The sequence below is a fragment of the Cricetulus griseus genome, chromosome 7 (assembly GCF_003668045.3).
Source record: "Cricetulus griseus strain 17A/GY chromosome 7, alternate assembly CriGri-PICRH-1.0, whole genome shotgun sequence".
Classification (NCBI taxonomy): Eukaryota; Metazoa; Chordata; class Mammalia; order Rodentia; family Cricetidae; genus Cricetulus; species Cricetulus griseus.
Window position 1 is genome coordinate 9,037,709 of NC_048600.1, and position 27,079 is coordinate 9,064,787.

Here is a 27,079-nt window from a genome sequence, read left to right on the forward strand (position 1 = left end):
AGAGGGCCAGAGGGAGAGAGAGAGGATTAGGAAAAGGAGGACAAACTACATAGGCTCAAAGAATTGCCTCAAAAACAAACAGAAAACAAAGGGAAAGGGTTGTTAAGTCAGACTAATTTAGAATTCCAGTAAAAAAACTACCTCAAAGCCGGGCAGTGTTGGCACACACCTTTAATCCCAGCACTGGGAGGTAGAAGCAGGCAGATCTCTGTGAGTTTGAGGCCAGCCTGGTTTACCGATCAAGATCAAGGGCAGGCTGCAAAATATACAGAGAAACCCTGTCTCGAAAAAACAAAACAAAAAAACTACCTCAGGAGATTTCATCAAAACACTAAAAAGATGTTCTAAATCGAGAGGCAGACTACTTCTACTGCTGGAAGGAACACACCTCAATTTTTTTGTTCTCCAAATTCTGATTGGAACATGTAGTAACAATTAAGGAGACCCAATCTCAGAAAGGGGAAAAAAAAAATCTCATTTGATCTCCTCCCTATAGATTCTGTTTCTAATGTATGCATTTATTTATGCATAAACAAACAGATGTGTGGCTATCGAGTGACACCTAGAAAGGAGACCAGAAAAGGTAGTAAGAGGTGATGAGGAAGGACGGAACGTAGGTAACAGAGACACATGAGTCATAAAAGGTGTAAAGTTAATGCTTCTTCTAGTTTCAATCCTGTCATGAATCTTTCCTTTCCCTTCCTTTCCTTTCCTTTCCTTTCCTTTCTTTCCTTTCTCCCTCCTTCCCTTTTGTGGTGGGCAAATACATAAAAATGTGACTAAGGATAAACTGCAAAACACCAGGGAGAACGCCATGGCTCAAAATGGCCATTCTAACAGAATACAAGTTCTCAGAATAGATGTACAGAGTTTGGATTGGGCAAGTATATGAATGACTAGTTATATTAATCTAGTTGTGTAATTTTTTATTTGTGAGTTCATTATAATAAACTAATTTTTACATGTAAAACAATCTGAATAAACAAAGAATGAGATAGCTCGGTGGCTAAAGACACTTGTTGATAAGCTTGACCACCTGTGTTTCACACACACACACACACACACACCCAGGAATTGTAACATACACCTGCAGTACTAGCACTTGGGAGGCGAAGGTAGGAGGACTACTTGAACTCAGGGAACTAAGACAGGGATGGGCAAAAGAACAAGAACCTAACTCATAAACAAGTCAAATAAAGCAACAACAACAAAAAATCCTTAATGTAATCTGTAATGTGCATACAGAAAGAATACAGAAGAAAGAAATCAGACAAAGTATGTTGTGGAATAGTATGTTAACTTGGCAAAGATATGTTATATTTGTTTATGCAGCATTATTTAATGATGCAAAGATGTGTTGCTTTGCCAGCCTAAGGCACCTGACTGATATAACAAAAAGCTGAATGGCCAATAGCTAGGCAGTAGAGGGATAGGAGGGGCTGGCAGGCAGAGAGAATAGGTAGGAAGAGGAATCTAGGCTTGAGATAAGGGAGAAGAGAGAACAAGGGAAGAAGAGAGGGAGACAAACAGGGCCAACCAGCCAGGCAGCTGTAAGCCAACCACACATGGAGTAGGATATACTGAATGAAAGAAAGGTAAAAAGCCCTGATGCAAACAAACTATAGGTGAAGAGAAATAGGTGACTTTAAGTTGTAAGAGCTAGTGGGACAAGCATAAGATAAGGCCAAACATTCATAACTAATAATAAGTCACCAAGTCATGATCTGGGAGCTGGTTGGTGGCCCAAAAGTAAGCCTGCCACAAACTACAATGCAAACACCATCAAACCATGCAAATCAAGAATGAGATCACAAGCTGTAGGATGTGGCACATGCCTTTACACCAGCAGAGGTAGGCAGTCTGGCCTACAGAGCAAGTTGTAAGACAACCAAGTATATACAGAGAAACCATGTCTAGAAAACCAAAATGTGAAAAGAAAAAAGAATTAGATTGCAGAATACAGATACCACCTTTATTCTAGCTGATCCTAAGTTTTACTTTAATAATAACAGACATGACTATTTTAGAATTATCAAACAAGTACACAGGCCATTCTAGCCTTTCAATCATTTTCCCATTGGATGTCTGGTGTTGCTCTTTTAAAGCTCTTTAAATGTAAATTTTGGTTCTTTACAGAGCTAACCCAAAATAGATTTTCATTGTGTGATTTGTATTTTAACTGTAACACTATTTCTCTTGAATAGTTGGTTGCTTCATTTTTAATTTTTATAGTTATTCAGTCATTCATTGACTCTTTCCATGTGGGGAATGGACACAGGTGCACACATGCCACAGCATGTTTGTTGAGTGAGATCAGATGGTAACTTTTTGAAAATGGGTTCTTTCCTTCCACCAATTCTGATCTGGGAATCAAACTCACATCAAGATGATAAGCTCCTTTACCCCCAGTCATCTCATTATTTAAGGGTTGTCTTCTTCTTTTGCTTTGATTTTGGAGACAAGATCCAGGACTAGACCAGGTTTGGCCTTGAACACACAACAGTCTTCTGCCTGAGCATCCTAAACTCTGGACAGGCATAAACTACCACGTTAGCCTTTTGATAATGTTTTTGATTAAATACAAAAATGTTCTTTTTGTTTTGTTTTGTTTTTCAAGACAGGGTTTCTCTGTGAAACAGTCCTGGTTGTCCTGGAACTCACTCTGTAGACCTGGCTGGCCTTGAACTCAGAGATCCACCTGCCTTTGCCTCTCAAGTGCTGGGAATAAAGGTGCAAAAATGTTCTTAAAGTGGTAGGGTGAATATAGAAAGGTAAGTTATTTCTTGAAGAAATGCTAACTGTAAGGTTAACTAATCACTGTGTTGATTAAAACATATTGAGTGCATGAATTAGAACATTACACTGTACCCATGACATGAACACTGCACAAGGGGGTCAGATGTGAATATGAGATTCTCAGTTGCTCCCTATCTTATCTAGAAACAGTCTCCATAAAGCCTGGGGTTCAGCTTGCCCAGGTACTCAAGCGCATAAAGACTTTACTGGTTGGGCACCTCCGCAACACTGGAAACAGTATCTGTATACTCAACTCCTCTGCTATTTTCTAAATGATTTCAGATTTTTTGTTTGTTTTGTTTTTCGAGACAGGGTTTCTCTGTGGCTGTCCTGGAACTAGCTCTTGTAGACCAGGCTGGCCTCAAACTAACAGAGATCCACCTGCCTCTGACTCCACAGCCCGGCTGATTTCAGATTTTTATATACATACAGCTAAGTGAACTTTTCCCCCTTTGTGTGTGTGTGTGTGTGTGTGTGTGTGTGGTTTTTAAATGGGGGAGGCTTACTATACTATATAACTTAAAACTCAGTAATATGATTCTCTAAAGTTAAAAAGAAAAAGGATATCAACATATCCTGATAAGCAGGAAGGCTCTAACTACCCATTTCTTTCTTTTTCTGTTGGTTTCTTGAGACAGGTTTTCTCTGTGTAACAACAGTCCTGGCTGTCCTGGAACTTGCTCTGTACCCCAGGCAGGCCTCAAACTCAAGAGACCCGACTGCCTCTACCTCTTGAGTGCTGGGGTTAAAGTTGTGCACCACCACTGACTGGCTACTATCCATTTCTTAAACTGCTAGGTTAATCTGATTTTTCTGAGGAGGCTAGCCAAATATCCCATAGTAATCATAAAATGGAACTCCAAATTCTGAAATGTCACTTCAAACTCTCATCAATTAGGTTTAGTTTTTTATAATGTAAGTAGCAGTTCTCAGAAGCAAATTTAGTTATGGAATAGCAACAAAAATAATTGTATTGTGGAGGGTCACCACACATGAAGAGCCGTATTAAAGGGTCACAGCATTAGGAAGGCTGAGAACAATTGATTAAAAGAATGTGAATGAAGTCTACCTCAGTTTGGTTAAGGCTAGAGTTTGGAACTCTCGGTGCATGATGGCTTAGAGCTGAGAGACAGACAAGAATTAGGTGCAGTGCTCCAATTTCCAGTGCCATCCGCCGCAGAAGCACACCATCATCAGTTGTCAAAGGAGTAGCACTGAACAAGCTTCGAAGAACATGGAAAGGAAGGGTTGGAAGCACGTTGGCTGATGGAGACTGCAGGATGTGGCCTGTGAAAGAGAAGAGGACTAAAATTAAAAACACTTATAAATAATAAGTAGTTACATACAAGGTCACAAGTAATAATGACAAAGTAAGGTTTTACCACTAAATTGATTATAAAGCAGGCTGAATGTGAGATAGAATATTACCTTTATAACAGTATCAAGAATGTCTCTATATGACACAGCATGGCCAGGCGTTGGTCGTGCATGCCTTTAATACTCAGGAGGCAGAGGCAGGCAGATCTCTGTGGGTTTGAAACCAGCCTGGCCTAGAACAGCTAGATCCAGGACAGGATCCAAAGTTACACAGGGAAACCAACCCAAACCAAGGGAAAAAAGACAAAGAAGAAATTCTTTGTGTGTGTGTGTGTGTGTGTGTGTGTGTGTGTGTGTGTGTGTGTGTGTGTTTTGGTTTTTCGAGACAGGGTTTCTCTGTGGCTTTGGAGGCTATCCTGGAACTAGCTCTTGTAGACCAGGCTGGTCTCTCGAACTCACAGAGATAGGCCTGCCTCTGCCTCAGGAGTGCTGGGATTAAAGGTGTGTGACACCAACGCCAGGCTTAAAGAAAATATTTCTTACACCCATCAGCAATTAACTGCTAGCCTTCCAAGGGTTTCCCACTTGAACAGATGACGAACAAGTAAAATTACTTTTTTTGTATAATAATTTTGTGTTGCTTTCATCAGAAAGAAGTAATAAACACAAGTGATAAAGCACTATACAGACTGCAGAAAGGGCAGCATAAAGTCTATTTCCCCTTTGCTGAAATAATCACCAAAACTAAATTCTGCCTGTCTTTCAGACCACTGCCAAAAACTGCCAAACAACTTCACTCTTACACATCTGTAGGGCTCTAATAATACTCAGCTCAAATCCTTCTCTAACTTGTCAGAGTCAATACAGTGACTAGAAGACAATCCTACTTCCTGATCACATCACTCCAATGTTATTCAGTCTGTGAATACTCACCATACAAATTATAAAATGAATATGAAAGTTCTTTAGAATTTATTATGTTTAATACTGAAAGAACAATAATGGCAAACCACGTAAACAGCTTTACTATAAAAGAAATAAATGGGTAAGAGTAGATAATAATGTGAACAACTTTATTCAAGCTACTTGCATACGTGTTATAAATTTAATTAGTAACTCTAAACACTTACTGCCTTCTCCATCATCTGTAACTCCCAATACCAATCGAAGAAGGCACTGGGCATGTTTTCTCTCTTTCAGGAGCACTTCAGCATATCCCGGAAGACGAAGAAATAATCCAAAAGCAGCCAGAGAATGAGCAGGTATAGGAGAAGTGGCTTGCACTGCTGACTTAACAGGTGGAGGTTCAGCTGCAATAGTTTCTGGAGCTTCATAAACTAGTTCTCCTGACTGTTCTATGGTCACCCATTCAAACTGATCACTATCTTTTGGTTTTTCCTGAGTGGTAGATGCCACCACTGGAGCACTCACCTAAAGAAAAGAGAAGCATTTAGCTATTTCCACGTTTCAACATTGGGTTCAAACAAAAGAGTTCAAATGACCTCTTTATAGAAACCTACAGACTTAAGCAATATAAAAAAAAAAAAAAAACCCAAGGCAAAGAATACCAAGAATATGACATCATAAGTACAACAGTATCTACCAAGTGTGTCTATATTAGAACTGCATTTTCCAATTTAACATTAGTGAAATAACTACAGATTCTTCAAAATTATGTTAACATCTTATACTTCAAACAGATTCACTCAATTCTACTAGTATTTTTTTTGTTAATGAATTTATTTAATTTTTATATGTAATTCTGGCTGACCAGGCACTCAAGAGATCCACCTACCTCTACTTCCAGAGGTATTAAAGGTATTTAAAACCAGTGCTGGTATTAAAGGCATGTGCCACCATATCTAGATCCTTTTACAAAATGTATTTACATGTGTGACTGTCTATATGAATGAATGCTGTGTGTACTGGTGCCCTGAGATGCCAGAAGAAATATTCCATGTCCCTTGAACCTGGAGTCGTAGGCAGTTTGTGAGCTACTTCACATGAATGCCAGAAAGTCAACAAATACTCTGAAGAGCAGTAAGCCCTATTAACTACAGAAGCATCTTTCTAGCCCCTATACTAGCATTTACAAAAATTCAACAAGACTCTTCTCTTTGTAAAAGATGGAGACTATTAACGGGAAACAGCAATCAATCAAAATGTAGTGGTAGTACACAATCCCAATGGATACACTTAGAAAACACTGTCATACCAAAAGCTCAGGAAACACTGTGGAAAAGTGGGAAGAAAGACTGTAAAAATCAGAGAATCATAGAGTTTGCTGTGAAATTGTGTTTCCTAGTAATGTCATATGCTACACCTATAAAACCTCACCAATATGACTGCCACAAATTAGAATTGAATAAGAACAACACCCATAGACATGCCAAAAATGGGTTGGGGAAAGCAGATGAGGTCTCAGCCCCACAAAAAAAAAAAAAAAAAAAAAAAAAAACCACACACACAAACAAACAAAAATCCATAGGCAACTAAAGAATATTAAGAAAGGAAGAAAAAGTCCTCCGCAAAGAAGACCACACCAATTGCCTATCCATCACTAAATGGACAGCTCTGAAGAAAAAACGTGTAACATTCTATAGACTGAGCAGGCTGTATTTATGTCTTTAAGGAAAAATAGACATATTCATGTAATAACACTAAATGAAAAAGGCCATAAATTTGAAATAGAGCAAGGAAAGGTTTATGCCAGTGTTTGGGGGAAGAAAGGGGAAATGATGCAATGTCATAATCTCAAAAAACAAAACCAGAAACAACAAAGACTTCCTTGAAACCATAGCTACAGTGGTTACCTAGGATGACTTCCTAACTCTACCATTCTTTCTATATTATCTGGTGATGAAATATTAGGGAAACAGTATTTCTGCCCATGTACTCATAGAGTATCTATCAGCATGTATTCTAATTTTATTCTACAAGTTACAACTACTATTTATTTTTATGAGTGAGTGCAATCAGATTTGGTAACGAGATTCCCAATTAAGCAGTCTTCTGCATCCTTTTAACACTGTTTACATCACTCATTGAGAATTTCCCCCATTTTTCTAGTACGTGATATTCTAAGCTTTCTGACTATTTCTTGGTCCAGCCTCTGAACTTCATGGAGACAAAAGTTCTTACATCAGAGACACATACTGCTAGGTAAGTCTGATTCCTGGTATGATCCATAAATGAATCTAAGAAATCCATATTTATGTGAGTTTCCATATTGGCACAACAGCTACTTTTAGCCCTTTAAAACATCATCGCAACCAAAGAAACAAAGACCTATTATGAAGTTGACCGAACACAATGCAATATACATTTTAGATGTAGACCCCAGGCCAGTGGTTCTCAACCTTCCCGATGCTACAACCCCCTTTAATACAGTTCCTCATGTTATGGTGACACCCAACAGTAAAATGATTGTTTTGCTACTTTGTAACTGTAATTTTGATGTTGTTATGAATTATAATGTAAGTATCTGATATGCATGGCATCTGATGTGAGGTCATGACTCACAGGTTGAGAACCACTGTCATAGATCATCATTTCAAACCATGCAAAATGAAAACACCGTGTTTTTTGATAAAAGGTCTAGCTGTCTGTAGCTAAAAATGACCTCAAATGGCAATTCTGCTCATGCCTTTCAAATGCTGAAATTGAAGGTGTATACCAGCACACCCCCTAGATTTTTCCTTCTGTCCTTAAAGAACATTATAGAGACAACCGACAAAACTGTCTATTAATATAAAAGAAAATGAAAAGCATATATACATCGATGACAGCAGCAAGAACGAATACCAACATTGTCTGAGTCAATAATTTAAAACTATCTAAATTGGAAAAGGCACCTAAGACAACAGTAGAAGATAAACAAGGCACAAATGAGTAGTAGAACATTATTATTTTACTCTGTCATTTACAATAATAACCACAGTCAATGCCACATGTAAGCCACATACAGAAATGAGAATGTTCAGGGCTGGAGAGATGGCTCAGAGGTTAAGAGCAGTAGCTGCTTTTCTAGAAGTCCTGAGTTCAATTCCCAGCAACCACACGGTGGCTCACAACCATCTGTAATGAGATATGGCACCCTCTTCTGGCATGCATGCATACATGCAGGCAGGGCATTGTATATATAATAAACAAATTTAAAAAAAAAAGAAATGAGAATGTTAGTGGGGTTAACTGTAACAACAAAAAATAAAGGGTAAGGCCATACTTTAATGAGGTCCTTTAGTCCCAGCTGATCCTCGTACATTCTATATAAACCAATCTGTGACTTATCCAGTGCTCAAAAATTGTAAGGACAAGAACATTTTAAGGTTAATGTAACCAATTTACAGAGCAAACAAGCTTGCAATGCCACAATGCACCATGGTAAGAAGCTTAGCTTACCTGCTGAATTACTTCTGGGTAAAGCATGGGCAGTCTCTCTGCAATAAGAGCCAGTCCACCCATTCCTGCAAAAACCTGTAATGGTGACTGAATGGGACAGGTTTCTAGCAAAGATTCATCCAGTACTCCATCCATGCACTCATCACTTGGAGTAAGAGCCTCATCTTCTGGACAGCTACCAATTAAGTCTCCATGATCTATATAATACATTACACAAAAACTCAGTATGTAAGAAAGAACTATGTACATATACAACATGCATTTATTTATACAAACTTAAAAAGAAAGAGCAGGAATGACGAAAAGCTCAGTGGGTAAAATCAGTACTTGTTGTGTAAGCCTCACTGACTTTAATGCCAGGAATTCACAGTGGAAGATGTGGTCCCCAAAAGTTAACCTCTAATCTCCGCACGTGTGCGCGCGCACACACACACACACACACACACACACACACACACACACACACACACACACTGATAGTAATTTTTGAAGTAAAAATAACAAAGAACACAAATACCATCAAGAAATAACCCCAATTTCTAATTTATTGGCCTATAGCCATCTGTAACTGCAGTTCTTGAGGAATGGACTCCCCTCTCTGGTCTCCTCTGGTACTAGGCACACACATGGTGCACATACATATAGGCAGGCAAACATTCATACACATAAAATTTAAAAAATATAAAAGTTAGGTGCTGGAGAGATGGCTCAGAGGTTAAGAGCACTTGGCGGCTCTTCCAGAGGCCAAATTCAATGCCCAGCAACCACACGGTGGCTCACAACCATCTGTTATAAGATCTGGTACCCTCTTCTAGTGTACAACCAAATACGCAGGCAGAATACTGCATACATAATAAATAAATCTTTTTAAAAATATGTAAAAAGTTAAAGAAAAATTTAAGGGACAGTTAAGAAAGTTACAAATAATCCTCCTGAAAATTTGAAGGAAAATGTACTAAGATATACTAAATAATATAAATAACCTATAACTAAGAACTTATCTTTAATCATGAGAATACAAAGTTTTAAATGTAATCAAACATTCACATGGTGAGATGAACTATTGACACAGCATTTAGACATTGAAAATTAAGAATTAGCAATCATTAAACAGTGGAATAACATACACTTTGTCCTACTCATATATAAAAAAGTAACATATTTAAAGCATGCACATGTAAAAATATTTAATTGATTCTACAGGTAAAACAGGATAAAATGTATGATCCCCTTTATACATGTGGAAAATCTTTATGAACACTGAAAGCATTTCAGTATAAATGACAAGTAAATTACTAACTAGGGTTATAACTTGACTATAAAATGGCACCTATGTAATTCTCAAAAAAAAAAAAAAAAGGAAAGAAAACCTTATGCACTCAGCTAAAGTGATGATATAAGAATAGTTAACGGTTTCCAAATGAAATAGATGTTTTCAATGTCAATGTTCACAAATAAGTCAAAAAGCTAAAGTGATGATATAAGAATAGTTAACGGTTTCCAAATGAAATAGATGTTTTCAATGTCAATGTTCACAAATAAGTCAAATCACCAACAAAAAAGTACAACTAAGTTGACATATGAAAATAACTGGTCAATTTAAAATTGAGTCATTAGCTCAATGACAGTGAAAATAATGTCTTTGACCTAACAGATTAGTAAGTTGTTTTGTTCCATATATGTGTGTATATGCTGGGAAGGAGGCCTATAAGGAGAGGTCCGCCTTGGTTGTCATTCTTAGATGACTCTGACCTTACATTCCCCGCCCCCCACACCCCCATTGTTAGACAGGGTTACTCTATGTAACAGCCCTGGCTATCCTGAAACTCACTTTGCACATCAGGCTGGCCTTGACTCAGAGATCAACCTGCCTCTGCTGGGATTAAAAGCGTGTGCCTCCACTGCCTGGCTGACCTTACTTTCTTGAGACAGGGTTTCTCTTTAAAACCTGGAGCCCAATTAAAGTAGATGGGCTGGGCTGGCTGGTGAATGTTAGGGCTGCTCTTGTCTCAACCTCCCAGCACTGGGATGACAAGCAGAAGTTAGCACATTCAACTTTTTTATGTGAATGCTACAGATCAAACTTGGATCTTCATGATTGCCCAGAAAGTACTTTACTGACTGAACCACCTTGCCACCACTGGGTTGCAAGTTTTAAAGGAGTATCATATACATACCTTTTTCAGGGTGGAGTCTTTTAAAAGAATCTGTTTTGGACAAACTTGGATCTGTAATGACTTTTGATCCCAACTTAACTGTAAGGTCTATTGAGCGGTAACCTTGAGGAAGTTTCCGGTCATAGAGAAGAGTTAAAAGCTGAGCAAGCGTCATTTCAGCTGGCAACGGCTGACCTAAAAAATAACATAAATAAGTTAAAACAAAATCTGGAAGGGAGACATTTTTACTCATCTTAACTTTCTTAATTAACCAATTATTTTTACTAAATTATGGGCAAGAGTTTGGTAAATACACCAATTTCAAAAGTTTAAAATTACCCATGGGAAAGTCTACAAAAGTCAAACTGTTACACACACACACACACAAACACACACACACACACACACACACACACACACACACACACACACACACACACACACACACACACACAGAAAATAAAATCTGTAGAATACCTAGGTCAAACCACAAATGAAAGAGCAGATATTCAAAAATCTAACATCTGTAAATATTTCCATAGGAGGCTTAGATAACAAATACTTTTGAGATATGAAACCACGTAACTGCAGCTACTATATCTAGCTAAAGAAAACACATTAAACATAGACAAACATAACACACCAGTCATAGTTTCTTGACCTGTGTTATAAATTTAGAATGTGGAAGTTAAGAAAGGATATCATTCCTTGTTAGTTGGCACTAAGAGTATGGCACAGACTAAAATGAATATTGCATGAACAGAAAGCACTAGTCTAAGAATTTTATCTGGGAAGAATATCTGAATTGTCAATGATCATTCTTGTAATCCTCAGCTAGAATTATACCTATAAAGTCTGTCTGATACTACTACTACTTCATCTAAAACTCTGCTCAGAGCAAAGGTAAAGACAAAGAAGTGAGGAAAAAAACAACTTTGTAACATTGAAACAAACATTTAAAGGGCTACTCTCTTTTTAGACTTATTTTACCTAAAAGGAACTATGTGGAAACATCCTCAGTACCTCATTTAAGCCACCCAAAGCAACAGACCTAATACATGACTTGTGCAGTTCTAAATCTCAGAATCTGCTCTGGTGTTCACTCATCATGAACTTTACCTGCCAAGAGTCTGTGAAACAAGTGAAACACTGGGACAGTGATTATTTTGTTAGCAGTGTCTGCACTTGAGGAAGTACTTCCTATTTTGTCAGGAATTGTTCTTCCCCTCCTGGATGGTGGTCGAGGTGGTGTAGCAGACACAGCACGTTTAGACTGTGATTTCAACCCTTAAAGATAATAATTGGTTAGGTTTTTTATTTTTTATAGTTATAAGATAAAAGTTTCAAAAATGTTTTAATAAAATAGACATTTCTAACTAAAATAAAATCATTAATACAGATTAAGCTCCCAAATCTATTTGACCTTCATGATATGCTGTAATTTTGGCATTCCATCTGCCAAGAAAATAATACTGCAAGCTGCCATCATCTATTAGATGCATAGAGCTATTCATACAAAATAGTAGTTTTCGAAAATTGGTATAAGAGACGTCAAGTTGATTTAGCTGATAGGGAAAGAAAATAAAGAAAATATTCCAATATCCTGATAAAAGAACAGTCTAAGTTTACATTTTCTCTCCCCTTCCTTCTCTCCATTCACATCTTTTTTTAAATGCATAGCCTTCTCATTTGAACTAAAAGCATCTCAATTCTGGGAAAGATATAACCCTACAAAACTAAAGTAACCCTAGTATTTTTTCTTTTTTCCTAAATCAAATACTAGAAACATATTTTTAAATCTTTAAATCTTTAATGTCTGACTTTATGTAATGAAAACCAGTAAGTTCTTTTTACTTTAGTTTTAACATGTGCTTAAAGAAAGATGTTACACAAAGGTTCTTACATTAATGGACTTTCTCAGATACATTCATATTGTGGTAAGAGCAGTATTTCAAATCAAAATTCAGTATCTATACTATTCATACATGTTCAGTTCCTGTTGGAGTATATAGTAAGTAACCTTTAGTCAATAAACAGGTAATTCTACAGACAATCATAGACTTCTGGTACAAGACTTTAAAATATAGTATTAAAACAGAAGTCCAATTTCCCATGAGTGTACTTATTTCATTATGTTTTTGTAAATACACAGTGCTGTATTATATTGGGAAGCAAGGAAAATAAAGATGACAGGAAGCAGAAAGCATACCAGAAGCAACAACAACGCTGTAGTTGTCCTGAAATCCATTTTCCGCCTTAACCTTTTCTTTCTCTTCATGGTTCTTCTTCTCTTTATCATCTTTTTGCTCACTAATTAGTTTAGCTGTGATACTTGGAGTATCTGTAAGAAAATACTGTCTAAAGTACAGTGCTTTTCTACATTATCCAGAAGGAAAGCAATATTATTAGTTTAGTTTTAATAGTAAGTTGCCATTTCCAAATTAAAAAACAAAAACAAACTAGTTTTAAAATGTAGTTATTATAGCATATTAAAATTCTATTGTGTTCTGAAGGGAAAAAGTGAAATTCTATGCAAACAACTGTGTTAGCTATATGGAATGCAAACTAAAATACAATCTGTTTCTTGCTACAACACAGGAACTCACTCTGATGCTAAACCCTAATTTCCAGGCTCTAGTGATCCTCCTGCTCCAGCCTCCAGAAACTTGTTTTACCCCCATAACTGTCTTTTTTTTTTAAACCTTTTTTTAAAATTTAAATTCTTTAATTACTACTCATATTTACATATCCATCCTCCCCATTCCCTCGACCTCCCATGCTCCCATTATCCCCACCCACCCATCTCAACCCCTCACCAGGGATAGTGAGGCCCTCCAAAGGGACCTTCAAAGTCTGTCATACCATTTGGAAGAGGGCCTAGGCCCTCCTTGCTGTATCTGAGTTGCAATAGTATCCCTCCATAGGGAATGGGCTCCCAAAATCCATTTGTGCTCTAGGGATAAACACTGGCTCCACTGTTAGAGGTCCCATAGACTGTCTTGGCCTCCTAGCCTGGCACCCACATTCAGAAGGGCTTGGTTTGGTTCAATGCTGTTTCCCCAGCTTTATGACTAGGGTCTCCATGCTCTCAGTAGATCAGATCAACTGTTTCTGCCGGTTTCTGCAGCTCCATTAGGCTCCTTTGCTCATCCCTCCTCTCTCTCCACAATATATAGAGATAGAGAAAATGTGGTACATTTACACAATGGAGTACTACTCAGCAGAAAAAACAATGGAATCTTGAAATTCACAGGCAAATGGATGGAACTAGAAGAAACCATCGTGAGTGAGGTAACCCAGTCACAAAAAGATAAACATGGAATGTACTCACTCATATATGATTTTTAGACATAGAGCTAAGGATTATCAGTCTACAATCCACACTGCCAGAGGAGCTAGGAAACAAGGAGGACCCCAAGAGAAGATTGCATAGTACCTTGAAAAAGGGGAGGGGGACAAGAACCCATGAACAAAGTGGGAGCACAGAGCAGGGGGGATGAAGAGGAAGAAGGTGGGAAGGAAAGAAGGGGGGGGAGAACAAGAGGACTGAGACAGAGGAGGATAGAGGAGGGCAAGAAAGGAGATGCCTTAATAGAGGGAAACAGTACAGGTATGGAGAGAGGTCTGGCACAGGGGAAATGTTAGGGGATCCACAGGGATGACCCCAACTAAGAATCCAAGCAGTGGTGGTGAAGATGCCATTGATGCCCTTCCCCTATAATGGGATTGTTGTCTACCTTGGTTACCATTCCTAGAGCCTTCATCCAGTAGCTGTTCGAAGCAGAAACAGGCACCCATAGCTAAGCACTGAACCATACTCCCCCATAACTGTCTTAAGGAGAATTCTTTTATTTTGTTTTACAAAAGTGAACAGTTTCATCCACATGGCTTGACATACTACCTGCAAATAAATACTAACAAACTTTCTAATTTTTTCTTTTTTCTTTAAGCACAGGATCCTTCATGAATTTGCATGTCATCCCTGTACTGGGGCAATGCTAATGTCTATATGTGCTGCCAAACAAGCCCCTTTCCAGTCTTTTCAAGCTGTCTTTTATTGTGAGCTGTGGATTTTTCATGTGATAAACAGGCAGCTCCCACCCTTTCCTTCAATAATTCACTTAAGTACATAAATAGGAACTAGTTTTATGTCATAACACATACATATTATCAGTTTACTTTAAAATCTACTACAAATAATCATAATTGGTTTTAGAGACAAAATGGGTCATTCTCACAAGCACATCACCAGAGAAAATTACAGTCTTATTCACAGAAAATAATCACTTTATTCAGTCAATAACTAGGACTTCTAAGAGGCAATAAACTCTATCTAAAGCTGATGTTCACAGTGTCATTAAAAGCAGCTTTTTCCAGCCAGGCGTAGTGGTGTATGTCTTTAATCCCAGCACTCAGAAGGCAGAGGCTGAGTTCAAGACCAGCCTGGTCTACTAAGTGAGTTCTCTAAGACATGCTGTTACAAAGAGAAACCCTAGCTTGAAGAACAAAACAACAAAAAAGCAGCTTTTCCTGAACACACTGTTAAGCTGTTTACAAGCACCTAAGAAAGAATGTTCCCTCTGCTTTCTTCACTGACATTATGAACAATTAGGTAACTAGGTAATCCTACTCCTTTTATTTCAACTTTTGACAATTTTTTGATTTTACATCTAGATTCAGAAAATACTAATTTGAAACCTACCATCCATATACTAATGTAACTATAATAGGAACCAGATGGTTATGTGTGGGAAAACCCAACAATGATTTCCAGTGACTGTTTGCACTTCCAGCTCTCATCCTGTTATCATAAGACAAAGCTGACATCATAGCTAAGACTATTATTGCCTGGAGGTAATATTCATTATTACTTGCTTAATTAGTATTTTATTCTCTTTTTAAACTATGAAGATACATAGATTTTTCTGGCTGTGAACAGTTTCTGAGTGGGTGGAAGCAAAGTTACAAGGGACTGAAAGGATGGCTCAGTGACTAAAAGGGTTTATTGCTTTTGCAGAGGACCCAGATTCGGTCCTCAACACCCACATGGTGTCTTAACAATTGTCTCTAACTCCAGTTCCAGAGGATCTGATGCACTCTTGATTCTATAGACACTGCATGTATGTGGTACAGACATATATATGCAAGCAAAACCACCATATACATAAAAGAAAAATAAACCTTATTCTTTAAGCTCAATGCAAAAAAAACGGAATTAAAGAAAAACTAAAATTTAATTCTAACTTACCTGAAACTCTATCAAGAACATCTGATAATGTTGTTGAGACTGGCAAATGAAGAGTACGAAACTTATGACCTGCTCCATACATTGGGTGCTGGATGACATGGCTAGTTGCATTAATTCTCCCTTTGTACAGCTGGGAAAATATTAATTAAGAAGTTAAATGTTTTAGGACACATACCATTACGAACCAATTTCAAAAGCATGGAAGAATAAAAGGTTCAATAAAGTGTACAAAGTAATTTGTATAGTTTATATATTTCAGGCATGCTTTCAATAAGAACAAGTGCTCTTAACTGTAAGCCATGTTTCCAGGCCCCTCTTCTCTTTAGCAATGTAGCAACTCTACAGTTAAGAGCACTTGTTCTTACAAAGGCCCTGGATTTGACCCCAACACATACAACGGCAGCTCACATAACTCTAGTTCCAGGGATCCAATGCCCTCCTCTCACCTGCCTGGGCATCAGGCCACATATGGTACATGGATATACATACATTCAAGGAAGACACTCATACACATAAAAAGAAAATTAAAACTAAAACCAAAACCAAAACAAAACAAAACAAAACAAAAAAACCAAAAACCAAAACAAACAAAAAAATAAAAAAGAGAAGAGAACTTACTACAAGTTCCCCTAAAAAGTATGCAAGTTACACAGGCACGTAGGTAATCATTAAGAGCACTCACTGGACATGGTGACTGAAGAAACATTGTCACCTTCTCATCCTCCAGCATCAATTGTAAGAAGAGTCTTCGAACAAACCCTGAAATATTCCCAGATGTTGGAAGGCTACCCCTTTGAGGAGCTGTCTGAAATAGTTCACAGAGAACCTGGCAAGGAAAGGAAATTTCAAAAATTTAGTGGAAGATTGGAGGTTTTTACTTTGAAAACCCCACAAGAAATTAAGAATGAGAACAAATGTGATTTTTTGTTGTTGTTGTTGTTTTATTTTTTCCTATGAAGCCCTGGCTATCCTGGAACTCAGAGACCTGGCTGCCTCTGCCTCCTGAGTGCTGGAATTAAAGATGTGCACCACAACCACCCAGCTAACAAAAGTATTTTAATGCATTGAGTTTGCAAATAAATACTTATCTTAAAATACGAGAATACAGAAGCAGATAAACAAGGGTAAGAAACAGCCCAATGTGATAGCACATACATTTAATCTTAGCACTCAGGAGGCAAAGGCAAGTGGGTCTCTGTGAACTCAAGGCCAGCCTAGTCTACATAGGAAGTTCCAGGTCAGCCTACATAGTGAGACCCTGACTCACAAAACAAAAACAAAAAGAATTTCAAATAGCTGAGAGGAATGCTTAGTATTGATCTTTGACATGAAGATTAGACCTAGCATAACTAATTTTAGTCAATATAAATGCAGTTATAACATAGTAAAAATTACTTTTAGAAAAATGTCTTTAGTCAGGTATGGTGACCCATGCCTTAATCTCAACACTGAGAGGCAGGTAAGTTTTTGAGTTTGAGGCCAGCCTGGGCTACATAGTGAGACTGGGAGGTAGGTCAAAGGGGGTGTATGAGGCAGAATAGGGGGTGTTGGTTTTGCATTAAAAGCAAAGTCTTAATAAGAAACATGATAATGAAGTCAGAAGTCAGTTACACAATGCAGTCAAAGCACAGCTCTAAAACTTGTAAATATTGCTGATTATGGCCCTACTTTGAGGATATATTTCAAGCACTCACTTTTAACTAACCATATTAAGCAGAGAGGCATTTTACTTAATAACTACTACTATGAACACTAATGCACCTTGCTTTCTACTTGGTAAAGTCAAGTCATTCTATATTTATAAAAATTTGGAAAGCTCTCCCATATTAACAGAATGACAGGAATAAGCAATCTCCATTGACAGGGAATAAAAAGAAGCTTTCTCCTGTTAATTATACCCCCCTATTTTACAGAGGTTTTATGCTAAAGTGTTTGTACACAATAATGCCTGTGTTCAAAAGTCCCTGACAGAGCTATTAGCCCTGATATATATACTAAATATCTAATATCTAATATATAATATATATACTAAATAAAAGTCACAAAAGCCAGAGCTGCAGAACTCAGCAACAACAACAACAAAAAAAACAAAAAAAAAACAAAACAAAACAAAACAAACAAAAAAAAAAAAAAAAGCAGCTCCAGCAAATATCCTTAAACAATTCTACTTTGCAAAACTGGTGGCCATGCAGACTAACACCAGTAAACTGTCTGTAATATCCAGAGCCTCTCTCTCTCTTGAAACCTGCTCTTAATGACTGTGTGACAAGAGGCTCCAGCATCAAAACTACATTCTTTTAGGCTTGTTCTTAAACTAAGGAGTTTTGAGAGAGTGTCAGATTTAGCCAGAATGGTCATGAATTTCCAGTCACCTCACCTTAAGATTTAATGGATTTAAAGAGCATATATTTCAAGGATAGGGAGAAGACACCAATATTTCAATTGTGCTTAGATTCTGATAGTTGCATATACTTAAACCCAAGCTTTATTATCATGTGGCACTCACTTAACTACTTACAAAAACGTAATACTTTCTCCTATTAGTAAGGTCCCATATAAACTCTCAGATGGGCTTTGCTCTCTTACCTGTGCCATCAGCTTTTGATTATTAGGGTGACATGAGATACACTGCAGAAAGAAGGCAACAGTTGCATTCTCAATGGCTGTCCGTTGCTGAGTAGTCAGTCCTGTTGTAGCAGCTGAAGAATGAGAAGCTGGTCTTGTGCTGCTCTGTTGTGACCCTAAATTATGTCCTCCAGCAGTAGACCCAGAGTGACATAATAAAAACAGAAGTGCTGTCCATAGTGGATTAACTTCAGAACCACCAAGCCAATCTTTCATAATATGGCTATTGCCAACTTCAGTCAAAAACCTAAGAATAGGAGCAACTAGATCGGCTGTGATAGGCATCTTATTATAATGCTGTGGAACATGATGCCGTCGGAGTTTGTCCTGAGAATTATCTATTGACTGAGCAATGCTTTCGGAGTAGGAAATGTGGCTAAAACAAAAATTAGCCAGACTCCTCACAAGAAGGGAGGGCAACCCTGAGTCTAGCAACTGTTTAATAGCTTCAGGAGACTGAGAAGAGGAAGCAAGAGTTGCCAAATGGGATTCAGTTAGTGCAAGAGGTGCTTGTGCATTTTTGGAATCATCTGTCAATGAAGAACTAAGATCTTGCTTCTTGCTGTCATCTGTCATGGGCAGTCTATGATGACACTGCACTGGAGGAGGGATAATTCCCATCCAGCCCATGAGCAAGGAAAAATAATTTGGATGTATATGGCACATGGAGCAAAGTAGACTGTCAACAGCTTTCTTCAAAACCATGTTGCATGGAAGAGACATGGACCAGTTAAAAAGTAACCTAGAGAAAGAAAAGATACCACATGAATAATAGTTTTTTTTGGAAAACATTCAATGCTGGAATAACTCCTACTATAGACTAAATATAACAACAAAAAGATAGTTTACTTGTCATTTCTAGCTCTCTTCCGACTCCTTTTCTTTGAAATAGGGTCTCAGTGTTTATCCCTGACTACTCTGGAACTCACTAGTTATAACACTTTCCTCAGTCTCCCAGTGCTAGGATTAGAGGTGGGCAACCGTCCCTGCCAATCTCAAAGTTTCTTCTACTCTCCTTCCACAGTTGTACAGTAAAGAAAAATTTAGCTGACAGAAAGATTTGCAGGTAATAATGTAAAGCAATCTAGAACACCTACACAAAGGTTTCTGATTTGAAGAAAAGCTAGCTACACTGCTATTCAATCTTAAAACAAGAAAGTCTGGGAGTGTAGCTCAGTGGTAGAACATGTCAATTCCCAGGATGGGAGAAAATAATAATGTGATATCTCATTTCAAAAGTACTACTTTCATATTTGTTACTTTCTAACTACTATTACTACCAAGAAAAAAATTATCATGTAAGAATTCTGAGTGCTTGTGAGAAAACTCCAAGAAAACAATACTCTTGTCTTGTGACTTCAGTTAATTCAAAAAAAGAATTATTCTTGCTATATGTTTTCTGTGCTCCTCCCAGGTGTAACAGATAGGAGTAAATAACAACTTCAGCTGTTGTTATTCATATGCCCACATGGAAAAACATATTTTTGCCAGGTGTGGCTTGTCCTTGTGTAATCAAGTGACTTTTCTTAATCCTTGGAGTATAAATTGTCCAATGCTATAAATAAAGTTGGCTATTGCTGAGACTTTAGTCCGCCTCATTTTTACACTCCAATGTCTCATGTCCCACCACCTTTAGAGCAGAAAATAACTACTGTAACAGACAAAATACTCTGTTGTGACACTATCAAGTGAAAACATACAGTAATCTAGCATCCGAAGAAAGATGGTAGAATTTCACTCAAACTTACTCAAAAAGTTCTCGGTCCAGCAGTGCTGGCAAATCATACTCTACAAGCAATTCATAACTGTGCCAAAGAATCGCTGCGACACAGTGCAGATGAGAGGGGGACGGCATGAGAAGGCCATATTCAACAGCTGATGAGCTTGGACACATATAGTTCATCCTGCCACTTCTCTTCAAAGCAGCCATTTTTGCAGAGTCACTGACCCATTTTAGCAGGGCCTGAATTCTTCAAAGAAAAGAAAAAGTCCAGTAATGCTACAACTGATATTTGATAGAAACAAGAATTTTCCATGTAAACTAGTCCTGGAAAGGCAATATTGAATTACAATTCTATTTTTAGCTCAAAAGCATTCAAAATATGTCTAAAAATTTAGGATCTACATTTAGGTTCCATTACAGACAGCATGTAAATAGGTATCAATAAATAATACTTGCTTTAACTTTTGTGAGGCCTTCCTAAGGGAGAGTATTAAGTCCAATTTGCTACAGCATGTTTGTGATTGAATTAAAAACCACTACCAATATATACCTGTCTTTAGTTCCAGGATCCTGAGTTGTTCCAAGCTGGTAAAGAATATCTATTGTAGAATCAGAGGAAAGTCCATTCAGCCTTCCAAAAAGTAAAGGGCTATTCAAATCTAAGCCAAAGGTGGGGGAAAAAAAGTTTTTAAATTAGTCAACTTAAAATGGAACATATGCTTAAAATTGTAAGTCATTAATTAAATGTCAGCTGTAATAATGAGAAAACAGTTCAAAAGTAACAAAGCTTTAAGAGAATTCATTTCAGAAAAAGTTAATTACAAACATCATGTAGTCCAAGTATGATTACTGTGCAGGAATGTAAAAATTTTAGGGCGAAGTCAATAGTCACCTGTAGGATCACTGCCCGATGCTGCACAATTTCTCAGGAGAATGTCTATAAGCTTCAGGCCAATTCTAGTGGACTGTAATCCAATCTTTACAAGTACAACCTCAATGTTGGGTGAATGCATTCCACAATACGGTGACATCAGTAAGGCAGCACAAGTCTGTAGCAGATTGGCAGTAGGTGCAGCTGCACTGGCCATCATTCCTTCCAGATCACTTATATGAGTAAGGCAATGATGTAGTAACCGTAACCATCCAATGCTGAAATACAGAATTCAAATATATATATGGTAACATAAGTACCCCAAATTATTGCAAGAATAAAACAGAATGTGTTTTTAAAAAGTTTTGGAATGTTGGAAATACACTATTGAATTACACACACAGCAAGTTTTCCCTATGGATAATGTGCACATCACTTAAGAACTACATATTTGCTTAAAAAGTCAATAATGAACTTTGTTCTTTTACAATTATACAGTAACACTAAAGATTAATAAACTAAAGAAATCCTAAATATTTGACCAGATAACAACTTTAATGAAACCAATCTATCAACTGTATGAGTGAAATAATATTCTTATAAACTGACATTGATAAATCACTGTGAGGATTGGTTCACTGTTTCTATAAGTAAGTTAGTATGTAAGGTTCAAATATTTCCTGTTGCAAGGTACTTAGGAATCATTAAGCAAGACTATAATCTCCAAACTGAAACCTACAAAAACAAACATACTACACATAGCAAGGGTCAACTCATAACCTAAACACACAAAAATTTCAACTTACTGTTTCATTGTTATACCTCCACAAAACTGTCATACCACACCTCATAGAGTTAGGCAATATATAAGCACCTATGGAACAACAACTTACTACAATCTAACACAGGAAATGTATCATGGAACAAATAATTTGACCCCCCCCCCCTTTTTTTTGAAAGAGTCTGACTGTCCTGGATCCCACTCTGTAGACAAGGCCTCAAACTCACATCTTTTAAGAGTAAGAAATAAAAAAAAACATACCTTGTTTTGGAAACTTGATCTTCAGATGGAAGAAACGGATTATTAACCGTGGCTGAGGAAGTCGTACCAAAAGCAGTGAGGCCTAATAATTTAATCTGTGAAAGACCTAATGTGCTGGCATCCCGAGGACGATGGAGTCTGAGGCAGACAGCAGAAGCTACCTCAGCTTTAACCAGCTGAATTTTTATGTAGGTGAGACCACTTGTGACAACAGGAGTCGACAAAGGTAGCATATTAACCCCATCTGCACTTACTTCAACAGACACTGAGGAAGGGCAGGCTACAAGAAGAGAAAATAGAAAATTCATACATACACAAAAGTAAACTAGATGTCACACTCTAATACAAAATTCTACCAATTTACCAGCTTTCAGATGTATACACTATAAACTTACCAAAAAACACTATATATAACAAATAATACCTTGTCGCTAAAATTCATCATAATTTGAGATTTTAAAACTGTGATCTTGAATAATTAAAATAATCATAAATATTAAAACATTCTTCTAAGGAAATAGTAACTATAGATTTCAATACTTACACAACTGATACTCCCAAAAGGAAAAATATCCCAATCCAACAAGCAATTACTTATTATTCATGTTCTACCAAAACTACCATGAACAATAAGGACTACATTAAGTTAATATTAAGATTAATATTAAGATTTATATCTTAAAACTAGCTGTTTAAAATAATTTGAGAAGAACAGAATAGTAATACCAATTGGTTTAAGACTTCATAGTGTAATTTGCAACACTGTGTTTAAATTTTCAGTTAATTTTAAACCTAAACCACACAGCCTCAAACTTTAACAGTAAACAATTCTTGTTACTGAAATGAGATAACAACAGGCAACTCCCACAGGGTCATTACCATCGACAGCAAAGAACAGAAACCTATAGGGCAAACATATCTATTAAAGAAAAATCTTGAAAATTGGTTTTATTTTTAATTTCAATAATAAACATATTTAGTGTAATATTATTTAAATGCTAAATGTCAGACTTATACTAAGGATTAGAGAAATTTTAAAAAACTTTGTAAACTGTAACTTTAAAAGCATTTCAAGAAACTATCAGCTATATTTTACAGGAGCAATATAGTAAAAGAAATCAAAAATATGGAAATTCCCATCACTATTTAATAATAAATTATTCAATTTTCATTGGAACACATATATTCAATCTCTGCCCTAATCCAACAGTAATGTATTGTTTGTTAAGCATAAATATCTGCTTTCCCTACTTACACTGTACTTCTTTCCCTATTCCCACAGGTGAAATCTATCCACATTCACACAACCATTCTCCTTCTAAATAAAAGCTCTTATTTCAGGCCCACCCAACTGAACTTTAGTTCACTCTGGCAGAAGGGAAGCTAAGAAAGACCACTACAGATTGAACCAGAATCTAATAGGAAAATGCCCCATAAATAAGCTATATCACTAGATCATTTCACTGTTTATATCTTAAAACTAGGTCCCCCTAAGTTGCTCACTGATTATTGATGCCCATGAGGACCCCTCAACTTTAAATCCTACTGTCTGAGCCTAAGTAGCTAGGGATACAGATCTACACTATACTGTCAAGCAGTACTTTGTCTTTTAAAATAGTTTTTGACCTGCTAAAGTAAGGTTTTAGTCTATGTTACTCTTTCAAACTTTGTTTTATTTTATCCAGTAATGCAGGATGGCCTCAAGATAAAAGCTCTCCTACATCAAGCACCTGTGAGATGAAATTATAGGGGAATGACATTATGCCTGACTTTCACTTTATATTAATTGTATGTGATTAGGTAATAGTTTGGATAACATAACTAAATAAGAGTCTACCTTTCAAATGAAACCATTCTTTCAAATACAGTAAGAATCTATGAAATCTCTCAGTTTTCATCCTACTGAGTGACACTGGATAACAATGAGCACAGTAAATACAAATGAATGTAACAGTCTCAATATAAACTGTAAGAATCTAAGTGACTTTAAAGTAAAAAAAAATGGTATCAAGTACTATTAATGAATACAATACAGAGTTCTGTCTCTACCTAATCTGGAACTGATTTTCCAAATATTTTAAGGAATTTACTTTAAAATATTTTGATAAATGTATCCAATTAACAACCAAATGAATTATACAATAATGCATTAAAAAAAACCAAACTGTCAGCATTTCACTTAATAAGAAATTACTTGGTGATAATTTAAAATATTCCATTCAAAACTGATGAGACAAACAGACACAGTAAAATCAAAAGTGATATATCTTGGCTTGTTCAACAGTACTTCCCATTTTCACCAATTACTAAATTAATGTTGGATCATAAAACTTACTTGCAAGAGATGCAAGGTGAGGTTGGATATGTATCTCCTTCAGCAACACTGCTGAAGGCAGGTGGATAGTAAGGTCACACCAAGCCTCCTCTGGCAGAAAGATGTAGGACCAAGCAGCAGATCGAGCCCTGCGATGGGGTGGTGTGGCTTGCAAAAGCACCTCAGCTGGTTGGGCAGTAGGACTACTAGATGTGATTGTACCTATTAAAAAAATAAATAAATAAATAACATACAAACTTGTGAAAAGGTACAATAAGACACTGAGAAATATTCAGATAGTATGAACATTCAACTATAAAAAGAGCAGAAAATAAACTGCAACAATTTCTGTCACCAAACATGATTATCTAAGTATCCCCAACAGTAAGACTGACAAGGTGACAAGTTCATTATACAGATGACAAATGATTTCTAGTGAAGACAGTCTAGTGCAATTTTTAAAGTAAGTAAAAAACTCTGTCCACTATACTGTTTACCAGGAAAAAAATTATCTTTATTTTTCAAATGCTCATGTCAATGAAGCAGCAATAAGAAAAGCATAAAAAGAAATGCAGTATAAAGGAACACATATCTATATTAATTCTTTAAAACATATATTTAAATCCTTTCAAGCTGTTTAACATTAAGAGAAAACAGACCTAAAAATGTCATAGGTGTATACATTGTACAACTATTTCAACTTGAAGTTGAAGCAAAGAAACCCTTTCGCTTTCAAGTAAAAAAATTGTTAAATTCTTTGTTCTTAAACTGAATGTTCTGGTATTGACAGCCTATAAAAACAACTGTTTATATTTAAAATGGTGCCCATCTAATATCAACTTGTGTCAACAACTAATTTTGTTTCACATCATGCTAAATTGACTCATGATTGTTAAGAATCAGGACAGATTTTCTTACCTAAGGGTGCAAAGTTATGAATCCCTTCTGCGTTGTCAGGCTCCGAGGCAAGGATTCTTGTTTTCAAAGTGCTGTCAACAGCTTTATTTGGACCAGAATCAAGAAATTTCATAATAGTTGATACCATACTTCTTGCAGTGTTCACAATAGCTCTTGTACTGGTAACCATATTGTTGCAAATAAGCTGAACTCCACCTAAATTCACAAAGAATACTAAATAAAAACAATCCTAGGAACAAGACTGGACATCAACAGTAAATGTTCAGAGACTACAAAAATGAACACATACTACTACCAAGATCATTCTAAAATGATAGTATATGGGATTTTTATCTTACCCATATCATGGAATGCTTTCAAGGCATCACTAGTATCCAACACTCTCAAAATAAACCACAACAATGGTTCAGATAACTGGCAAGTAGCAAGAGAACCCTAAAAAGTAAATAAATACAATATGATTTTAGAAGTCCCTGTGAATTTGGATAATTACATTTCTTAATATGATCAAAATATAATGTTGAAATCACTAATGAATTAATCTAAACATTAAATATTTACCCTAATCCCCTTTAACTAAGAAGAAACAAAAGATAAATATTGAAGAGTTGTCTATCTTAAGTAGTTATTGGTAACATCTCAACAAACATCTTAATATTCAACTATGCGACCTCAGCTAATGAAGTTTAAGTAGTAGTGGTACTTCCGGGACTATAAATATTTTCTTTTACTGTATTGGTTTTTCGAGACAGGAATTCTCTGCATCTTTGAAGCCCATCCTAGAACTCAATCTGTAGACCAGGTTGGTCTTGAACTCACAGAGATCTGCCTGCCTCTGTTTCCTGAGTACTGGGATTAAAGGCGTGCACTACTGCCACCCGTCTTGAGCCACCACCAGTTTTGAAAACACCATGCAAAAGAATTTAAGTCTTCAATTTCTATTAAAACTGAAATAAAATTTACTTTGCTCATGAACTGGTATGTTATTTTCTAATACATTTGGTCGATACTGTTGTCTATATGATAATTGTGTAATTCTCTACAAGCACTATTATCAAACTGTTCCAATTATTGCAGCTACTGCTGGATTGAACGTACTTGTCTGCCCATGTATCCACAGGCCATGTAGGTCAAGATTGGCTGCAACATCATGTGGACTGTAGAGGCTTTCTTACTAAGTGTTGTCAATATGGTAAATAATCCATCTCCAACTGATATGGCATCTAACCCACCATGAAAGTTTTCATGTTTCGTGAGATGTAAGCCACTTGCACCTAGTTTAATAAAAGATTGCACATTTTTTAAACTACACACAAAAAAGCCAATAAAAATTAAAAGTTTTAAATGCCAGTTTAAAAAAATAAACACTAAAGGATAGGTACATAAGTCTCTTCCTCATGAACAGAGAAAGAGATGGACGGACAGACAGACAGACACACAAACACACACACACACACACACACATCTGTAAGACTAAAGTATCTATAACAGTGTCCAATAAAGTATGATTTCGTGAAGGCATCATCATATATGGTATCTATAAAAAAAGGTGTCCTGTATGACTAAGAGAACATCACTCTAAACGCTAGCACTGAGACAAGAGGAAAATACAGGGTATGGATTAAGAGCGCGGTCTCCTCTTCCAAAGGACCCAGGTTTTTTGTTTTT

The 27,079-nt window shown here is 36.7% G+C and overlaps 1 protein-coding gene across 1 annotated transcript in view; it reads right to left on the reverse strand.

The window, feature by feature from the left end:
* Positions 1 to 27,079, reverse strand: part of Birc6 (baculoviral IAP repeat containing 6) — a 176,097-nt gene that overhangs the window by 40,519 nt on the left and 108,499 nt on the right. Inside the window, 17 exon segments of the mRNA XM_027426080.2 lie at positions 3,866 to 4,083; positions 5,244 to 5,544; positions 8,515 to 8,711; positions 10,692 to 10,865; positions 11,790 to 11,957; positions 12,880 to 13,011; positions 15,919 to 16,048; positions 16,601 to 16,744; positions 18,505 to 19,285; positions 20,292 to 20,513; positions 20,817 to 20,925; positions 21,159 to 21,415; positions 22,180 to 22,459; positions 24,515 to 24,715; positions 25,412 to 25,606; positions 25,750 to 25,846; positions 26,510 to 26,685. Of these exon segments, the coding sequence (XP_027281881.1) occupies positions 3,866 to 4,083; positions 5,244 to 5,544; positions 8,515 to 8,711; positions 10,692 to 10,865; positions 11,790 to 11,957; positions 12,880 to 13,011; positions 15,919 to 16,048; positions 16,601 to 16,744; positions 18,505 to 19,285; positions 20,292 to 20,513; positions 20,817 to 20,925; positions 21,159 to 21,415; positions 22,180 to 22,459; positions 24,515 to 24,715; positions 25,412 to 25,606; positions 25,750 to 25,846; positions 26,510 to 26,685 (3,782 nt within the window).